The 16,352-nt window shown below is 43.6% G+C and overlaps 1 protein-coding gene across 1 annotated transcript in view; it reads right to left on the bottom strand.

Annotated features, from left to right (window-relative positions):
• DNAJC3 (DnaJ heat shock protein family (Hsp40) member C3) overlaps window positions 1–14,940 on the bottom strand; it is a 55,314-nt gene extending 40,374 nt beyond the window's left edge. Inside the window, exon 1 of the mRNA XM_054586482.1 lies at window positions 14,718–14,940. Coding sequence (XP_054442457.1) covers window positions 14,718–14,799 — 82 coding nt within the window. The 5' untranslated portion in view covers window positions 14,800–14,940. The remainder of the gene's footprint in view (window positions 1–14,717) is intronic.
• Window positions 14,941–16,352: the final 1,412 nt, after the last annotated feature.

The raw sequence follows: 16,352 nt of genomic DNA, 5'->3' as shown, positions 1-16,352 counted from the left end.
AACAAAATTAGAATTGTTTCTGTTAAACTAGACTCTCTAACAAATATTACTGAGACCACTGCAATGAACGTTCAAGTACTTGCTGTGCATCCACAATGCGTGGAGCAGTGTTCCAAGCAGTGGGATAAGGGCACAAAAACAAATAAAACCTGTGCCCCTCACAGAGCCTGACACTGTGGGAAGAGACAGGCGTAAGAAATAAGTAAATGACATATCAGGTTAGGGGGTAAGGACTATGGAAAAAGTAGAACCAGGTGACAGGGGTCAGGGGTGCTGGGGCTTTCAGTATGAAATGAGGTGGTGATGGGTGGCCTTCACTGAGAAGCTGGCATTTGAGCAAAGATTTAATTGAAGGAAGTGAGGAACTCAACATGCTGATACCCAGGAAAAGAGCTTTCCCAGAGGAACCAGCCAGTGCAAGGGCCCTAAATCAGGAGCAAGCCAGATTATGCTCCAGAAACATCAGGGAGGCCAGAGTGGAGGCCACAGAGCCAACAGGGCAGAGCTGTATGTACATGAAGCCAAAGTAGAGGGCCCGACTACAGCCAGCCTCGGTTTCACCGCGGTAAAACGGGGAGCTACAGAGGAACTATGAGCGAATAACACGATCCGACTAATCAAGCCAACTGTCAACGTGCTGCCTCTCTTGCTCTGAAGGTACCCTTCAGTCCCCGGCTACACACAATAGCCAGGAGTCTTTAAGCATTTCCTTACACAGCACCACAATGCCATGCTTTGTCAGAAAAAGGCACTGAAGGGGCACTGCAAGGAGGACACCATCTGGCTGCTCCTGCTTCATGGTACGCATGGGGCGGACAGCCAGTGGTCCACTGGCCTAGCCATATGCCCAGGGGCCCAGTCCCTCAGCAACCCGGCAGCCTTGGCCAGACACAGCCTCCCAGCAAGGACGCCATGCACTCCAGGTTTCATACCCACAACACCTATACTGGGAGGGTTATTTCCTGCTTGCCCAGCTACTGTGGACCAGCTCTTGCCTTAGCAACTCAGCAAACTTTGCTACCAGCAAACTTAGGCTATAGCCATTCCTCCTCCAATGAGGTCTGCGCCCCAGCCAGGGGGAGGGTGTTAACAGCCAGCCAGCCAGAGCGTTGCAGCCAGCGGCAGGGTGAGCACGGGCCCAGCCTGCCACTTCGTAGAGGCGGGCCACACGGAGGCTGCTTAGAGGACATGAGCATCGAGATTTAGGGCTGCCTGGCCGACTCCAAGCAGCTCCCCTAGATGTGCAGGTGCTGTGTGGAGGGTCAGGAGGTGGACTGAGGGCCGCAGCATCTCCAGGCCCCCTGACGAAGGGTCCTGCAGCCAACCCCGACGATGACTCTGGTACCGCAGACAGTCAGGGGGCACTGGGGAGTCTCCCCCACTGGCCAAGGTGGTGCAGAGGCACGTTCTTATACTGAGCGCACCAAAAGCTAGAAAGATAACGGGATAGAAAAATAAGAAGTCCTCTCCCTATACAAACTGGAGGCCTGAGCAGGAAAGGGAGGAGGTCTTTGAGATGGGAGTCCACCGTTCTCTCAGGCCCCAGCACCTGAATAAAACGTTTTTCTTTTGCACTAGCCCCTGTGTCACAAGTTTGGCTTTCACTGCATCAGGCAGCCAAACCTGAGTTTTGGTTACAGGGGGTCCCCGCCTCCAAGTTGGCCCTTCCTTGGAAATGTCTTTCAAGTTCAGAATATCGTTTAGAGTTCCCTTTACATCTTTATAGTTACTCTCCTATCACCACCTAACAATTCTTTATATTAAACTTCCCTCTTTTTAAATTACTATGCAGTTCCTGTCTCCTGAGAAGACCCGGACTTATACAACTAACATTGGGAGTGGCTCCGGGAGACAGAGCCACAAAGATGGGATATGACAACTGATCGTGCCCTCGAGCTCAAGTGCAGTGCTGAACTCCCGGACAATGAGAAACAAGACGCCAGTAATCCATGGCAGGTATCGGAATCAAAATGAATCAAGGTATCATTTGTGGTTTGCAGTAAGCAAGTGCTAACAGGGACATGCACTGGAAACCCAAGAGGCTTTAAGCTCTACTAGACCATAAAGAACTGTGACGCCGCACTGATTCTTCCGAGCACAGTGGAGCACTCACACAGAAAAAATAACGAGCTCAGGTCCGACTCTCAGATCAATTCTCTTAAGAGTTTCCTGGCACCTCCAACACAATCTCTTATTTTTTGTGATCACAGAGCTAATTTAAATGAAAAAATACAATATTTACTATTGCGGGTAGTTAAATTAAAACAATAGTTGCATTCACAATATCACCAAGTTTCTCCTCTGAAATTTAGGACATGCATTAAGTAAACAATGGGATCCTCAAACTTTCAGTGAAGTCATTTAGTTAGACCCAGATGCAACTAACCAACTTAAACTCTCAAGTTCTTTTGAGCCTCCCTTACCAGTAGGAAGTAGCTTCCCTCCCATACCGGGGAGACTAGCCTTCTGCTGCTTAAAATTCCTAGGATAACCTTACACAGGGCAAATACTATGAAAGAGGATATTCATTTCCATTAAAACCTACCCTAACTGTTCCTGATGTCACTAAACAGGTATACACTATGACCAAAGGAAATACATTAAACACCAGAAGAACTGCAAGACTCTGACAATAAACAGAAACCCATGGAGCATGTGTGGAAATGCATTCAGGAGGTGTCAGATTAAGGAGGGTGAAATTAACACTCTATCTGGTCTACTTCATTGATATGTGACCACTGGCTATAGCAGAGGCCAGCAAACTGTCTTTGTAAATAAAATTTTACTGGAACACAGCCATATCCTTTCATCCCATATTGTCTGTGGCTTTCATGCTACAATGGCAAAGTAGACTATTTTGACAAAAATCATGTGACCTGCAACACCTAATATTTACTACGTGACCCTTTACAGAAAAGGTGCTGACTCCTAAACTAGAGACCCCAGATTTAATGTTAGCTCATGCAGGTGGAGGTGGCACTAACAACCTACTTGGGTGGCCGACTGAAACTGGACTGAACAAAGGCCTATGTTTAATAAAGCTGAGATTCCAGAGTTTCCTAGCACAATAAGGAGGGATTCAAAACCTTAAAGAGGTATGAAAGTTCGACTTGATTTATCATTTACACACCAACCTCCCACTTATGTTCCATGAGAGGACCCACCAGACACTCCATTTACTTAGGTATTGAGAAATATGAGGTCTGTCCGGAAGAAGTCCAGCCATTGTTAACATACTGAGAACAGTTTGTGCGACACTGATGTAACCTGGCAGCCAAGGAGAGGGGACTGGAATGTGCATGCGTGAACAATGATGACTGCTGTACTAGTCAGTGGGGGTGGTAGACAGAGCTGAGTGAGTACGTGTACCGTGTGGCCATTGCACTCAAAATGACTGAGTAGAGCAACAAATCTGCATCAAATTTCACATTAAGTTTGAACATTCCTCCATGGAAACTAGAAATTATTCATATGATTCTGAAGGCCACAGCTGTGGGCAACTGGCGACTGACAGCTTCATCATGACAACACACCTGTTCATGCGTCACCTCTCATGCAGTTTTTTGGTGAAACATCAAATCACACTGGTGACTCAGTCCCCTTGCAGTCCAGATTTGGTGTCCTGGGACTTCTGGCTTTTCCTAAAACTAAAATCACCTTTGCAAGAGAAGAGATTTCAGACCACCCATGAAATTCAGGAAAACAAGACAAGGCAGCTGATGGTGAGTGGGAGAACTGTGTGAGGTCCCAAGGTGCCTACTTTGAAGGGGACTGAGGTGTCACTGTCTTATGTACACTGTTTTTTGTATCTTCTATGTTCTTCAATAAATGTCTCTATTTTTCATACTACATGGCTAGATACCTTCTGAACAGACCTTGTGTGACCCCCTGCAACCTTCTTAAAGCTCTGCGGTCACCCCTCTTTGCAGAACAGGCATGCACATGGGAGATGCCACCACTGAGATGGACTCTCTGATTTCAGTGGGGATGATGGGATCCTGGAGTAGCTGAGGCTTAAGCAGCAGCACTTCACCACCACAGTCCAGGTGAGCATGGCAACTGTAAATGGCATCAGCTACCAAGGAGAATCTTAATCATCAGGTATAAAATGACATTCTTTGAAGATATCCATCAACTCCCTTCCCTACGACACCAGCGCCGATGCAATGGACCCATGAACAAAGTGGCCACGGCAACAGGGATAGAGAATGTGAATGGGCCCCAAAACACAGACTCCCCCTTACTAAAGCTAGTCTGGCTGAGTACCTAATCTGACAACACTGCAGAACAAACCTGAGTGCCCAATACAGCACCATAAGGGATAAAGGGGGTGGGGGACAAGCCAACCACCTGGGAGCGGATTGCTTATACTGGTTATCACCTTCACATACTCAGCATATGGATTTGCCTGTAACGCTTCAGCCAGCACCACCACTGACAGACCCAAGGAATGCATAATTCACCATCATGGCATTCCATACGGCTTTGTATCTAATCAAGAAACACACTTACTCATTTCACAGCAAAGAAAGCACAGCAATTTGCTCATATCCATAGAATTAATTGGTCTTACAACATACTCCTTGATCCAGAAGCAGCACACCCATTGGAAAAGTAGAACAGCGGCCCTAGCTGGGAGCTGAAAACCTAAAAACCTCCTTTGCAAGCTACAGGTTATGCTTTCAGGAACAAAGCATCAGACGGTGCGCTCAGATGGCGCTATCTCCGGCACAGCCAGAACGCAAGGGTCCAGGAATCAGGAAGTAGAAGTGGAAGTGACTCCTCTCACTATTACACCTAATAATCCACTTGCAAAATGTTTGCTTCCGGTCCTGGCAAGTTGAGCTCTAATGTTTTGGAGCTCCCCAGAGAGTAAATACTTCCACAAGGAAATATACAACGGTTCCAATGAATTGGAAAATGAGAATGCCACCTCACCATTTTGTACTCATTATGGCACTAAAACCAACAGGGGAGGGGGGGAAAAAGTCAATTACAAAGGCCCTTTCTTGCTGCTACACAGAAGTGGTAGCTACATTTGGAACCCAGGGGGTTCTCTACAGTCTTAAGTACTTCCAATACCAAAGGTTAGAGAAAAACTACAGCAATAAAAAATTAAAACCAACAACCCAGAGGAGTTAAGCACTCAGACCCTTAAGGAACAAAGGTTTGAGTCATACCATCGGGTAAAGAAGCCAGGGTAGCTGAGGGCAGAAATATGGAACAGGTGCCTAAAGAAGGAAGCCACATGTATGAACTATGACCTCATTACCAGACGCAAAGACTCCAGTAGCTTTGCATATTTTCTCTGCTTGTTGTACACGTGTTCATTTGTAAATACAGTCAATCCTCACAACTCACAGATTCTTCATTTATGAATTTGCCCCACAATAAAATTTACTTATAACCCCTAAAATTCATTTATAACCCCCAAAATAATACTATGGGTACCCTGGCAGTCATTTGCAGACATGTGCATGTGCAGAATGGTGAAAAGCTTCAGTCACTTGACGTACAAATTCCCAGATGAAGTCAAGCAAGGCAATATTTTGACTTCTACTTTCAACTCTCGTATTATAAACAAGGGTCTTTTCCACGGTATATGTAGGGTCATGCTTTTCACATTTTTGTGTTGTTTGTTGGTGGTTTTATTGTTTAAAATGGCCCTCAAGTATAGTGCTGTCTCGTGGTCCTAAGTGAAAAAGGCCGTGATGTACTACCCTTTCATAGAAAATGTGTTAGAAAAGTTTCATTCAGACATGAATGAGAATGCTGTTCATGAGCTCAATGTTAATAAACTAATAATATATATTAAATAAGATACTTTCAAACAGAAACACTCATCAAACAAGGTTATGTTTTGATCTGTTGACAAAAATGCAGTGACCTGAGGTTTGCAGGATGCTAACCCCACGTTTCCTCCTAGAAGCAATGGTTCAGTATTTACTAGTTCAGTGTAGCAATGACTTATGAAACATAACTACTACAAATAACTATAGAGAATCAACTGTATGGACCATATTGCTCTAATTTGCATTTTTATTTTACCTGCAACTGTTGAAATTAATTTTATAATTTAGTCTTTATATAACTGAACACTGAGTGGGACAGTTAGAGTAGTAATTAAAATAGCCACTAACAGGCATAATGACTTAGAACTATGTCTTCTCAACTTGGGTACAGGTAGGAATTTCTTCACTTATCAGAAGAGCTGTATCTTGCTAGGCAGAAAATACTCAGAGTCATTTTGTTGTCCTGGAACTCAAATGTGTGTGGAATAGCCAAAGCACTTCTTTTTTACAGTGAACATGATGTTAAACTATTTAGGATGCTAAAGGGACATTGTGTGTGGGGCGGGGGGCGGGAATCAGAACAGTATTCACTTGGGAAAGTGGGAAAAGGGAGAGACTGGGAAAGGGCAGGAGAGAACTATCTGGGAGTACTGATAATGTTCTAATCTTTCTAGAGGTATGAGTTGTACAAGTATATGCAGTTATCTAACTCAGCAAATGCATACTTAAAATATGGACATTTTAGGCCCAAACAGCTGTTAATGCTATGCATGTTAAAAGTATTTAGGAGCATGCGTATCAATGTTATTTTAAAATGTCTTTTTTTAGAAAGAATAAATAGATGGATAGAGAGATACCCAATGAGTGTGTGCTGAAAATGTTGTTTATTTTCTTCTATCTTCAATATTAAAATGGTTACACAAAAATTCACCAATTTTTACTTTTTAAAGCACACTGAAATGAGAGTGGTCACAATACAATCCAACAAAATTGTTTAGAGTGACACTGAAGACAACTAAGCACTATCAGAACCATCTTAGAGAAAGAACCAAAAGAACTTTTGGCCAGCCCAATACTACTCTATGGGCTCGTGCAATAAGCCTTTGTACCTGCTGTTTCATGAAAAGGCCTTCTGCACTTGCTCACCTGGAAAATTTGTATTTCATCAGGATTCTGCCCTCAAATGCTGCTCTTTTGAAACCTTCCCAAACTACTTCAGTGAGATAGTAGGGAAAGACAGTTCTACGTTCCTACTATATTTTCATCCTCATGCTCACAAATATGTGACTTCACTTGGCAATACCACTGTCTCAATACATTGACCTTCACAGTTTGCTTGTCTCTCAGAATGCCCAGCTCCTCAACCCCTCAACTCTCAGGCCAAAGCAAGTCTAAGAATCTATCTTTTCTTCTTTATATTACCTAGTTCAGTTTCTTGAACAAAGTGCACTCAATATTTACTGAATGAAACTACTTTCCTTCTGGGAGCTTCTCCAGTCTGGGCAAGGAAATAGACTTACAGGAAGTCCAGGAAACTCAGAGTCTCAAAGAAGTTGGAAGCAAGGAAGCACACACCAAAGGCACATCATGATTACATCACCCAAGATTAAAAATAAAGAGAGAATCATAAAAGCAGCAAGAGAAAAGGAGACAGTTACCTACAAGGAGTTCCCCTAAGACTATCAGCTGACTTCTCTAAAGAAACCTTATAGGCAAGAAGGTGCTGGTGAGTAGTAATTAAAATAGCCAGTAATGGACATAATGACTTAGACGAAGTCATTAATGACAAAGTCATAAAAGGCAAGTAAGGACCTACATCTAAGATTACTCTATTCAGCAAAGCTATCATTTAGAATGGAAGGGCAGATACAGTGCTTCCCAGATAAGGTAAAGTTAAAGGAGTTCATCATCATCAAGCCCTTTTTACATGAAATGTTAAAGGGACTTATCTAAGAAAAAGTAGAAGATCAAAGCCATGAAGAGTATAATGACAACAAACTCATAAATATCAACAACTGAACCTAAAAAAAAAAAAAAAAAACCACACACACATTAAGTAAACAACTAGAACATGAACAGAATCACGGAAATGGAGATCACATGGAGGGTTATCAGCAGGGGCGGGGGTGGGGGGGAGAATGGGGAAAAGGTACAGGGAATAAGAAGCATAAAAGGTAGGTACAAAATAGATGGAGAGGTTAAGAATAGTATAGGACATGGAGAAGCCAAAGAACTTATATGTATGACCCATGGACATGAACTAAGGGTGAGGGGTAATGCTGGGGAAGGGGGAGTGCGTGCAGGGCAGGGGGGAATAAAGGGGAGAAAAAAATGGGACAACTGTAAGAACATAATCAAAATATATTTTAAAAAAAAGAAAAAGCCCAAAAAGAGAAACTACTTCCCTTCTTACATAAACGTATTATAATTCATCAGAATTACATATTCAAAGATATGTAATAATTCAAATCAATCTGATACATAAATAAATAAATCAAATCAAACTGATACATAAAGACACCAAATGTAAAAAAAAAAATTTGTAAATTGTGGCTACTTTTGCAATATCTGAATTCTACTTTGAGCCATAGGTAGTGTTTATTCCTTTGCCACATCCCTGGAGACAGTGACAATAAGAGCTGTCTCCTGTTTTCTGAGCGATAAGGCAATCAACCATCATGCCATTTTCTAATCAGCATTAAATAACACACTTCTCCTTAGACCAACATAACCACAGATCATCAAAACAAGATGGAATAGTTAAGTCTTTCACTGAAGTTAGTATTAGAATCTGTCATGTTTTAAAGAGCAAAAAATAAAGAATTTTAAGTTGAGGGGTTAAAGGTACCATGTGGTGAGAGTCACAACATTGGAAAAATCAGACTGAAAAAGACAAAACTTGTGGTCAAAGATACTGAGTTTCAAGTTAAGGCCAGGTGACAGAGGTGTTAGCAAGCCCAGGATGTTTGTTCAGGTTGGAGCACTAAGAATGTAAGGAATGTAAAGACAAAGTACTGTGTACAAAAGATCAGGCAAGAGGGTAAGAAAGCAAAAACATACAAAGATAGTGGAATCTGGCCACAGAAAGACAGAGCAGAAAGGTCATTATCTTAGCAATTGCAGAGCTAAGTGTGGACCAATGACAAAAGTTGCAATAATAATACACTAAGCTGGAAACTCAAGCATCCCTTTCCAATCATCCTGACCTAAAAAGTGGTTTAGTCTACTACAGCCAAACTGAAAGGAAGAAAAGGCTGAGTAGTTAGGTACATCTGAGTAATGGTATCTGAACAATGCATTGAAATCTTCCCAGGTAAACTAAGAAAATAAAATCTATTGTAACCAGGTTTGCTCAATTTAAGTGGACATGATCTGTCTTTGCTTCAATGAACTGTGAAGGCATAAATGTTGTAATGGGATTCCTTGCTCAAGAAATTTCACCTTGGGCAATAAATTTACAAGAGTCCATGCAAAAACAGCTCGAACAGTCAACTTTACTCGTCCATTTAAAAATTTCTTATTGCCCATCTACTTCATGTCAGCAAGTTTCAGTTACAAAAACAAGAGCTCTTTCCATAAAGATTGTATTCTAGAGGGTAAAAACTAGAAAAATAAATTAGATAATTCAGAGAGTTTTAAGTTTTATGAAGAAAACGCAAAAAGGTCAAGGGAGGGTATTAACTGAAGAAGAGAGTGATTCTTACATAATGTGTCAAGGCATGCTTTTGAAACATAAATGCTCATTTTAAGATCTCAGAAAAGCTTTCAGGCTGTAGGAAGAATAGCAAGAATAAAGACCCTTAATCAGAAAGGAGCTTGATATTTGAAAGTAAAAGAAACTTATGTGGTGGGAGCCTCCAGATGGAGGGGAAGATTAAGATAAAAGAGGCATAAGCAAATAGGGCTCAGATATGTAAGGCTTTGTCCTATAGGGGAGGAATGTACTGAGGCAAGAACAGAAGATGAGGAAATAGATTACCAACAACTCTTTAAACTTCTGCTGTCCAGGGAAGCAAAAATTCAGTTCAGCAGCTGAAGAAGGTACACGTGACATCAAAGAACAGTTCAAGATGGACACAGTACGGCACATGGGAGTGCTAATGTAAATGATCCAGCACAGAGGAAGAAAGTGATGACGTAGGAGAGAAACAGTAAATGTAGGAGCAATAGTTTCAGAAGACAAGAGGAAAAGAAATCCAGGGCATAAGTATGGAAACTGGATTTTGCCAGGAATGAGATGCTTTATCCGTTTTAATATAAGTAGTGGAGTAACTACAGATACAGGTAGGCTAGTGAATTTTCACAATAAAGACAAGGTCTAAAAGAATGAAGTAAAGGAAGTGAGGAATAGGGGAGTTTAAATTGGAGATTTAAGGAAAGAGGAAAAGGTTTGAAATAGTGATATTCAAGATGAACATACAAGGGAATTGTAGGGATATTGGCAGTATTGAGTGTGTATTTGAAATTGAGATTATATGCTTAAAATAAGACCAGTCAGCAAAGTTATCTCCATTTTTCTCCACCCATATTCAGCTCTGAAGTACAACAAACAAGTTGGTGGCCAAGTTGGATTTAATCGGTGTTAAATATTGCCAAGTGAGTAAAACAAAAAAGTACAGGGACAAGGAAATTAAAGTGTGTTTATTATGGAAAAGCTATGACAAACCACCAAATCTACACTAAGAAAGGAGGGAAGAGGACATGGATGCTTCACAAAGCATATCTTATACCCCACAAGTAGTCTGTAAACTCAACAATAAAAACCATGAGCTCTACATTATGCACACCTCACCATAAAGCACTACAGTTCTAGTAGTCTGTTGGTGGAATCTTTAGGGTTCTCTATATACAGTATCATGTCACCTGCAAACAATGGCAGCTTTACTTCTTCCTTTCCAATTTGGATGCCTCTTATTTATTCTTCTTGTCTCACTGTTGTGGCTAGGACTTCCAACATTATGTTAAATAAGAGCAGTGAAAGTAAATATCCCTGTCTTATTACTGATCTTACAGAAAACAATTGTAGTTTTTGCCCACTGAGTACGACAATGGCTCTGAGTCTGTCATATGTGGCCTTTATTATGTTGACATATGTTCCCTCTATTCCCACTTTGCTGGAAGTTTTTATCATAAATGGGTGCTGGATTTTATCAAACACTTTTTTGCATCTACTAATATGATCATGTGGTCTTTGTGGTTTACCATATTTACTGATTTGTGGATATCATACCAACCTTGAATTCCAAGAAAAAATCCCACTTGATCATGGTGTCTGACTTTTTTAACCTATTGTTGAATCCTGTTTACTAATATTTTGATGAGGACTTTCGCATCTATGTTCATCAAGGGTACTGGCCTGTAATTTTCTTTCTTTGTAGTGTCTTTATCTGATTTTACAATTAGGATAATGCTGGTCTCATAAAATGAGTTTGGGAGTCTTCCTTCATCTTGAATTTTCTGGAACACTTTGAAAAGGATAGCTGTTAGTTCTTCTTTGAATGATGAGTAAAATTTGCCTGTGAAGCCATCTGGTCCACGTCTTTTGATTAATGGGAGTTTTTCAATTTCATTAGTTATAATTGGTCTATTCAGATTTTCTGATTCTCAGTGATTCAGTTTTGGAAGACTGTATGTTCTAGAAATTTGGCATTTTAAGAGGGTGCCTATGTCTCCAGTAGACTCCATCTCTCCCTGGCAAACAGAAACCCCACTGCTTTTCACAGCCAGATGTTACGTGGGCACCTCTCTCCAGCTCTGGTGTTCTGGGCTGGGGAACCCAACTTGGGGTTTAGGCGCCACACTTCTCAGGAGGAACCACCCTGCAGTTGAGATATTCCTCCAGAATCTCAGCCTCCACCTGCGGTAGCGGGGCCAGCCCTTTTCACGTCTCCACTCTGCCTACCAACCTTGATTTGGCTTCTTCTCTACATCCTTGGTTATAAAACTCCTCTTTGGCTAGTCTTCAGTTGTTTTTTCAGAATGGGTGTTCTTTAATTTAGCTGTAATTCCAGTTTGATCCTGGGAGAAGGTGAGTGTAGCTTCTACCCACTCTGCCACCATCTTGAAATCTACACTTACACATTGTAAACTATTCTTTTCCCTATGGCCAAAACATGGCTTAGTCAGGTCGGTTCAGTGAAATAAAGAAAAACTGGGTTCAGGTAGCACATTAAGGAAGAAAGAGATAAAAGCAGGTTTGGTCTCTAAGCTGTGTTCCTACTCAAGTCACCAAATAGAACAAACCATTAGCAGAGAATTAAAATAGCTTCCTTATCTGTAACATGAGAATATTAAAGTTGATTCTGCTAGTTTTCTTTCTGCTCTAAAAATTCTATCCCTAATCTAGTTCTTGGACTTCCCTTTTTATTTTTTTCTCCAGGTTACAATTAACGAAAAAGCCGGCGTAGGGGTGGGGGGACCAAGATGAGTATTTTTCAATCAGAATAAACTAGGCCAGCTAAGCGAATTATCGATGACACTCTGCATCCTGTGCAACTAGTTGTTTCACATTCACTCTTCTTAAACCCATTCCCTCTTATTTCTTCCTTCTCCAAGCCTCAGGCATCGTGGAATCATGGAGACCTGAATGCCTCTGAAGGTCTGTGAGATTACTGAACACAAACACAGAATTTAATATTTGGGAAAACAGGAGCTAAAAGTTTGCGAATCTAAGTCCAAGGTTCTTACCTTTAGGTTCCGTCCCATCACCAAACTTCATGTCTAATACATAGCAGATATCTAATTTAACTTCTCTATATAAATTATTATACCAGTTATTCTCATCAGTGATCCCTTTTTAGAAATGCAGAATTTCAGCACATCTAAATCTACTCAATCAGGAACTCTGGGAGTGGAGCTCTGAACTCTGGTTTTAAAAGCCCTCCAGGGTGAGACCTTTGTGCACACTCAAGGTTGAGAGCCTCTGTATTAAACATCCTAGGAAATCACCTTCTTGTTCATTACCACTAGCAGCAAACAATCAAAAAATTCTGATTTTTCTCAGCTGCCACCACTTACAAATTATTGAGCCCACATTATGCTGTCAACCACTTAACTTCTATCTCCAGTCTGTACACAGAGAAACCTTAGGGTCAAATAAACTCAGAGTCTCAGTTTCTTCATCTGTAATGTAGAAATAATATCACATATCTCCATAAATAAGAGATCACCTACAGAAAGGTGGCTGGCACACAGCAGACCTTTAATAGACTTAAGATCCTTTTCCTTTCTTCCTTACCACCTGTACCAAGTCCCTGCTACTTTATGAAGGCAATGCTCTTAAAGAAGACAGTACTCTGGCACTCATTTGACAAATGTCACCAATGTTTCCTATACAGAAAAGCACTCCTCTAAGGTTTTTTCTTATGGAATATATGGCGGGATGGAAAGGAAGTGTTAGCGTCCTACAGAATCATATACAGAACAGCAATTCTAAAAAGGTAATCCAAAAGGTAGTGGGAAAAGCACATCATACAAAAGTGTGCACCTTTTGCAACTTAAAATGACTGGCATTAAACAATGTAGACAACTATCTCCTAAGTGGCCAAAATAAATCATAAATGTAACTGGACATAAATGCTACATTTGAGGAGGGCAGGGGTTAGCATTAGAGAATGCAAGAGAACTGGAATACATGACCCATATTAATGTGGTCCAGGCATTCAAATTCAAATTCTCTAGGTTTTCTGGGGCAGCCTCAATGTCAAATTCTCTGTCCCAATGCTGTCCTGATACATGTTCTGATTTTTAGTTCAAAAAATATATACAGTCACTAGGGGAGCCAAATCAATAAAAAATAAACAAACCACGGCCATGCATTAACATTAAAAACTGGGAGGTACTGCTTTTTGAGTTTAGAATTTTAGGGGATTTTAACCAGAAACAGTTCCCGGCTTCAGCTCCTCACTCCCTCTATCTGATAGTAAGTCTCATATTAAAATGTTTAGCTTTACCGCCTTAACCACCAGCTCTTTTCACGGGAATGAAAATAGATCAGTGTATTTGGTATGTCATCATACTCGACTATTTCGCACCGTAACCAAGCTACAAGCATTAGTTCAACTAGCTCTTTCAGCTTTGGTTCTTACTCCGCTGATACCTAACAGGGGACAGCTCTCTCTTTTTGCTATTCTGTTGGAGAAGCCAACAATCCAATCTGTGGGGCTTGAGCGAAATGCAAACGTTCGTTTTTAAGAGGACTTTTCCCCCACCTCCACCGCCACCCCCACCCCCAGAAAACTCGTAAAAGGGAAGCCAGCCCTAAATTGAACGACACCATGCTAAGAAGTTGTAACACCACAAACTTTGTTCCTTGCCCTCCGGGAGCTTGAATTCCAACACCAGTTCCTTAACGCACCAACCTGACAACTTCTACAGAGCACACGGTATTAGTAACGTGATGGAAACTCACTTTTAACAGTCAACACGTCTCCTTCACTTCACTCAGCGGGACATACTTCCTCCGGCCATCCCCGGAACTCCAGAGCGAAAGAAGCTTCGCCTTTGGCTACCTTTACCGCCTCCTTCCAGCACCACTGACCAACAGTGTCCCCAGTCGCCAAGCGAGGGTCCCAGGAGAGGCCGGATCCGACAGCTGCTCAAGTCTCCGCGCCCCAGGACGCCCCAGCAGTCTCTGTCCCGTGCCCTACTCTCCCTGCCTCCTCGGACCCCTTCGGAGCAGCTCGACACTCCAAATCCCCTCTTCCAGCACCGTGCCCGCCAGTCCTGGCACTTCTTCCCCAGACAAACCCGGAACCGGGGACCGGCCCACCCAGGGGCGGGCTCAGGCCCGAGCCGAGACGCGGAGTCCCGGCTCTCGCCCGCCGCCCGGGCCGCCCCGAGACTCGCGCCCGGGAGCTGGCGGGGAAATGCCAGGGGACCTGACCCCGGGACCCGCTCCCCTCGCCAGAGCACGGCAGGACTTACCTTCGTACTGCAGGTCCACTAGGACAAGCAGGAAGGGGAACACCGAGCCCAGTCGGCTGGTCACAGAGCCAAGGGCCACCATGTCCGTGGGCGCGGTGGTGAGAAAAACAAGAGAGCGGGGCCCACCAGCCCCCGCTGGCGCTCAGGCTGCAGCTGCGCCCGCCCGAAGTCGGCTCTCGCTCAGGCCTAAGCGGCAGCTGGCGCCCACCAGAGGAAGGCAGCGGTGGGCGGGGCCCGGGCGACGCTACGCCCAAGCGCCGCCACGGCCCAATCGCCTTCTTCCTAGGCGCTCTTCTACTGGGCTCGCCGGGGTCGTGGTTCGCATTGATAGGCTGCGGAGTCGATCGCCCCGCCCCGTCCCTGATAGGATAACGTGGAAGCACGAGACGAGACTGCGTGCGGCCGCAGCGGAGCTGTCAGGCACCTTCAAACCGCCTCGGCCGGCGGGAGGGAGGCAGCCGGGCTGGCTGGGTGGCGGCTGCTGAGTCCGCATGCGCGGGCTGTAAGAGTCTTTTTTGGGTCGGTCTCCGCACGGTAGGTTAGGGAGTCGGAGGACGTCAGCAATGCGAGGTTTTCCGGTGTGCTCTCTGGAGAGGAAGGTAAAGCCGCGGCGTCCGGGATCAGAAGGCGAAACCTCGTCCCAGGAAGGCGAAGAGGAGCTTTAAAGCCCCTGGAACTGAGATCTCTGAATGGACAGGTAAACACGAAGAAGCACAGAGCCTACTACCTCCCGCTGGGCGCCTCGGAACAAATACAGACTGAACTGCAAAGCCCTAACTAAGAAAGGGTCAGGGGACGCTGGGTGAGCTGATAGAGGCCGATGTATTTCAGGGACAACCAGAGAGAAGTACACGAGTGACCGAAGGCACGAAATGAGAATGGCTTCGAAGTTTGGGAACCCTCCCCTCCCCCCATCCCCACCCCGACCGTCCAGTGGACCAGCGTGTCCGCAAAAGAGCAGAATCCTCGAGTCTGTGAGGAAGAAACCAGGGAGCGGCGGCAGCTGAGAGAGCAAGGGGCTCTACGTCAGCTACAACGGCGGGGCGGGCGCCGCGAAAAAACCTGTTAGAAGGGATTTTTGTATCTTGAGGTCATCAGAGGAGAGTCAACAAAAGAGATAAGAACTGGAACAAGATAAAGTTCGGGTTACTTAAGTTGGCATTAGGTTTGTTCCCAGCCACTTCACCTGGCATCTCCAACATGCACACTAGACACCAGTGGTGTTTTACGTGGGGTACAGCGGCGATGTTTTTCTGTGTTAAGCATTGTCAAGTGCAAACTTGACCAGTGCGTAGGTATTTGTTACCTTGTTACTACTTCACACTTTAGAAGAACTCTTGAATTATAAATATTGGGTCCGTTTAGTTTTTTCCGTGAAAGACACATTTTTCATTTTTACCAATAACTTCATTTACTTGGATACTTGAGTATGTCGGCTATCTCCCACGTGGCATACCATTGGTTGTTCTCAATTAATGTCTCGATTTGATACTTATCAACGTCAGCTGGTCTACCCAACCCTGGAGCATCACCCAGCGAGGAATCTCCAGCAGGAAACTTTGCAAACCACTTTTAACAAGTTCCATCAGTCACAGCAGCTTCTCCATACACTGCAACAATCTTGCATTTCAGTTG

The sequence above is a fragment of the Pteronotus mesoamericanus genome, unplaced genomic scaffold (genome assembly GCF_021234165.1).
Source record: "Pteronotus mesoamericanus isolate MK-2021 breed Mesoamerican mustached bat unplaced genomic scaffold, CSHL_Meso_final contig_94, whole genome shotgun sequence".
Lineage (NCBI taxonomy): Eukaryota > Metazoa > Chordata > Mammalia > Chiroptera > Mormoopidae > Pteronotus > Pteronotus mesoamericanus.
The sequence above is the reverse complement of the archived record's forward strand: the minus strand, read 5'-3'. Positions and strand labels throughout refer to the sequence as shown.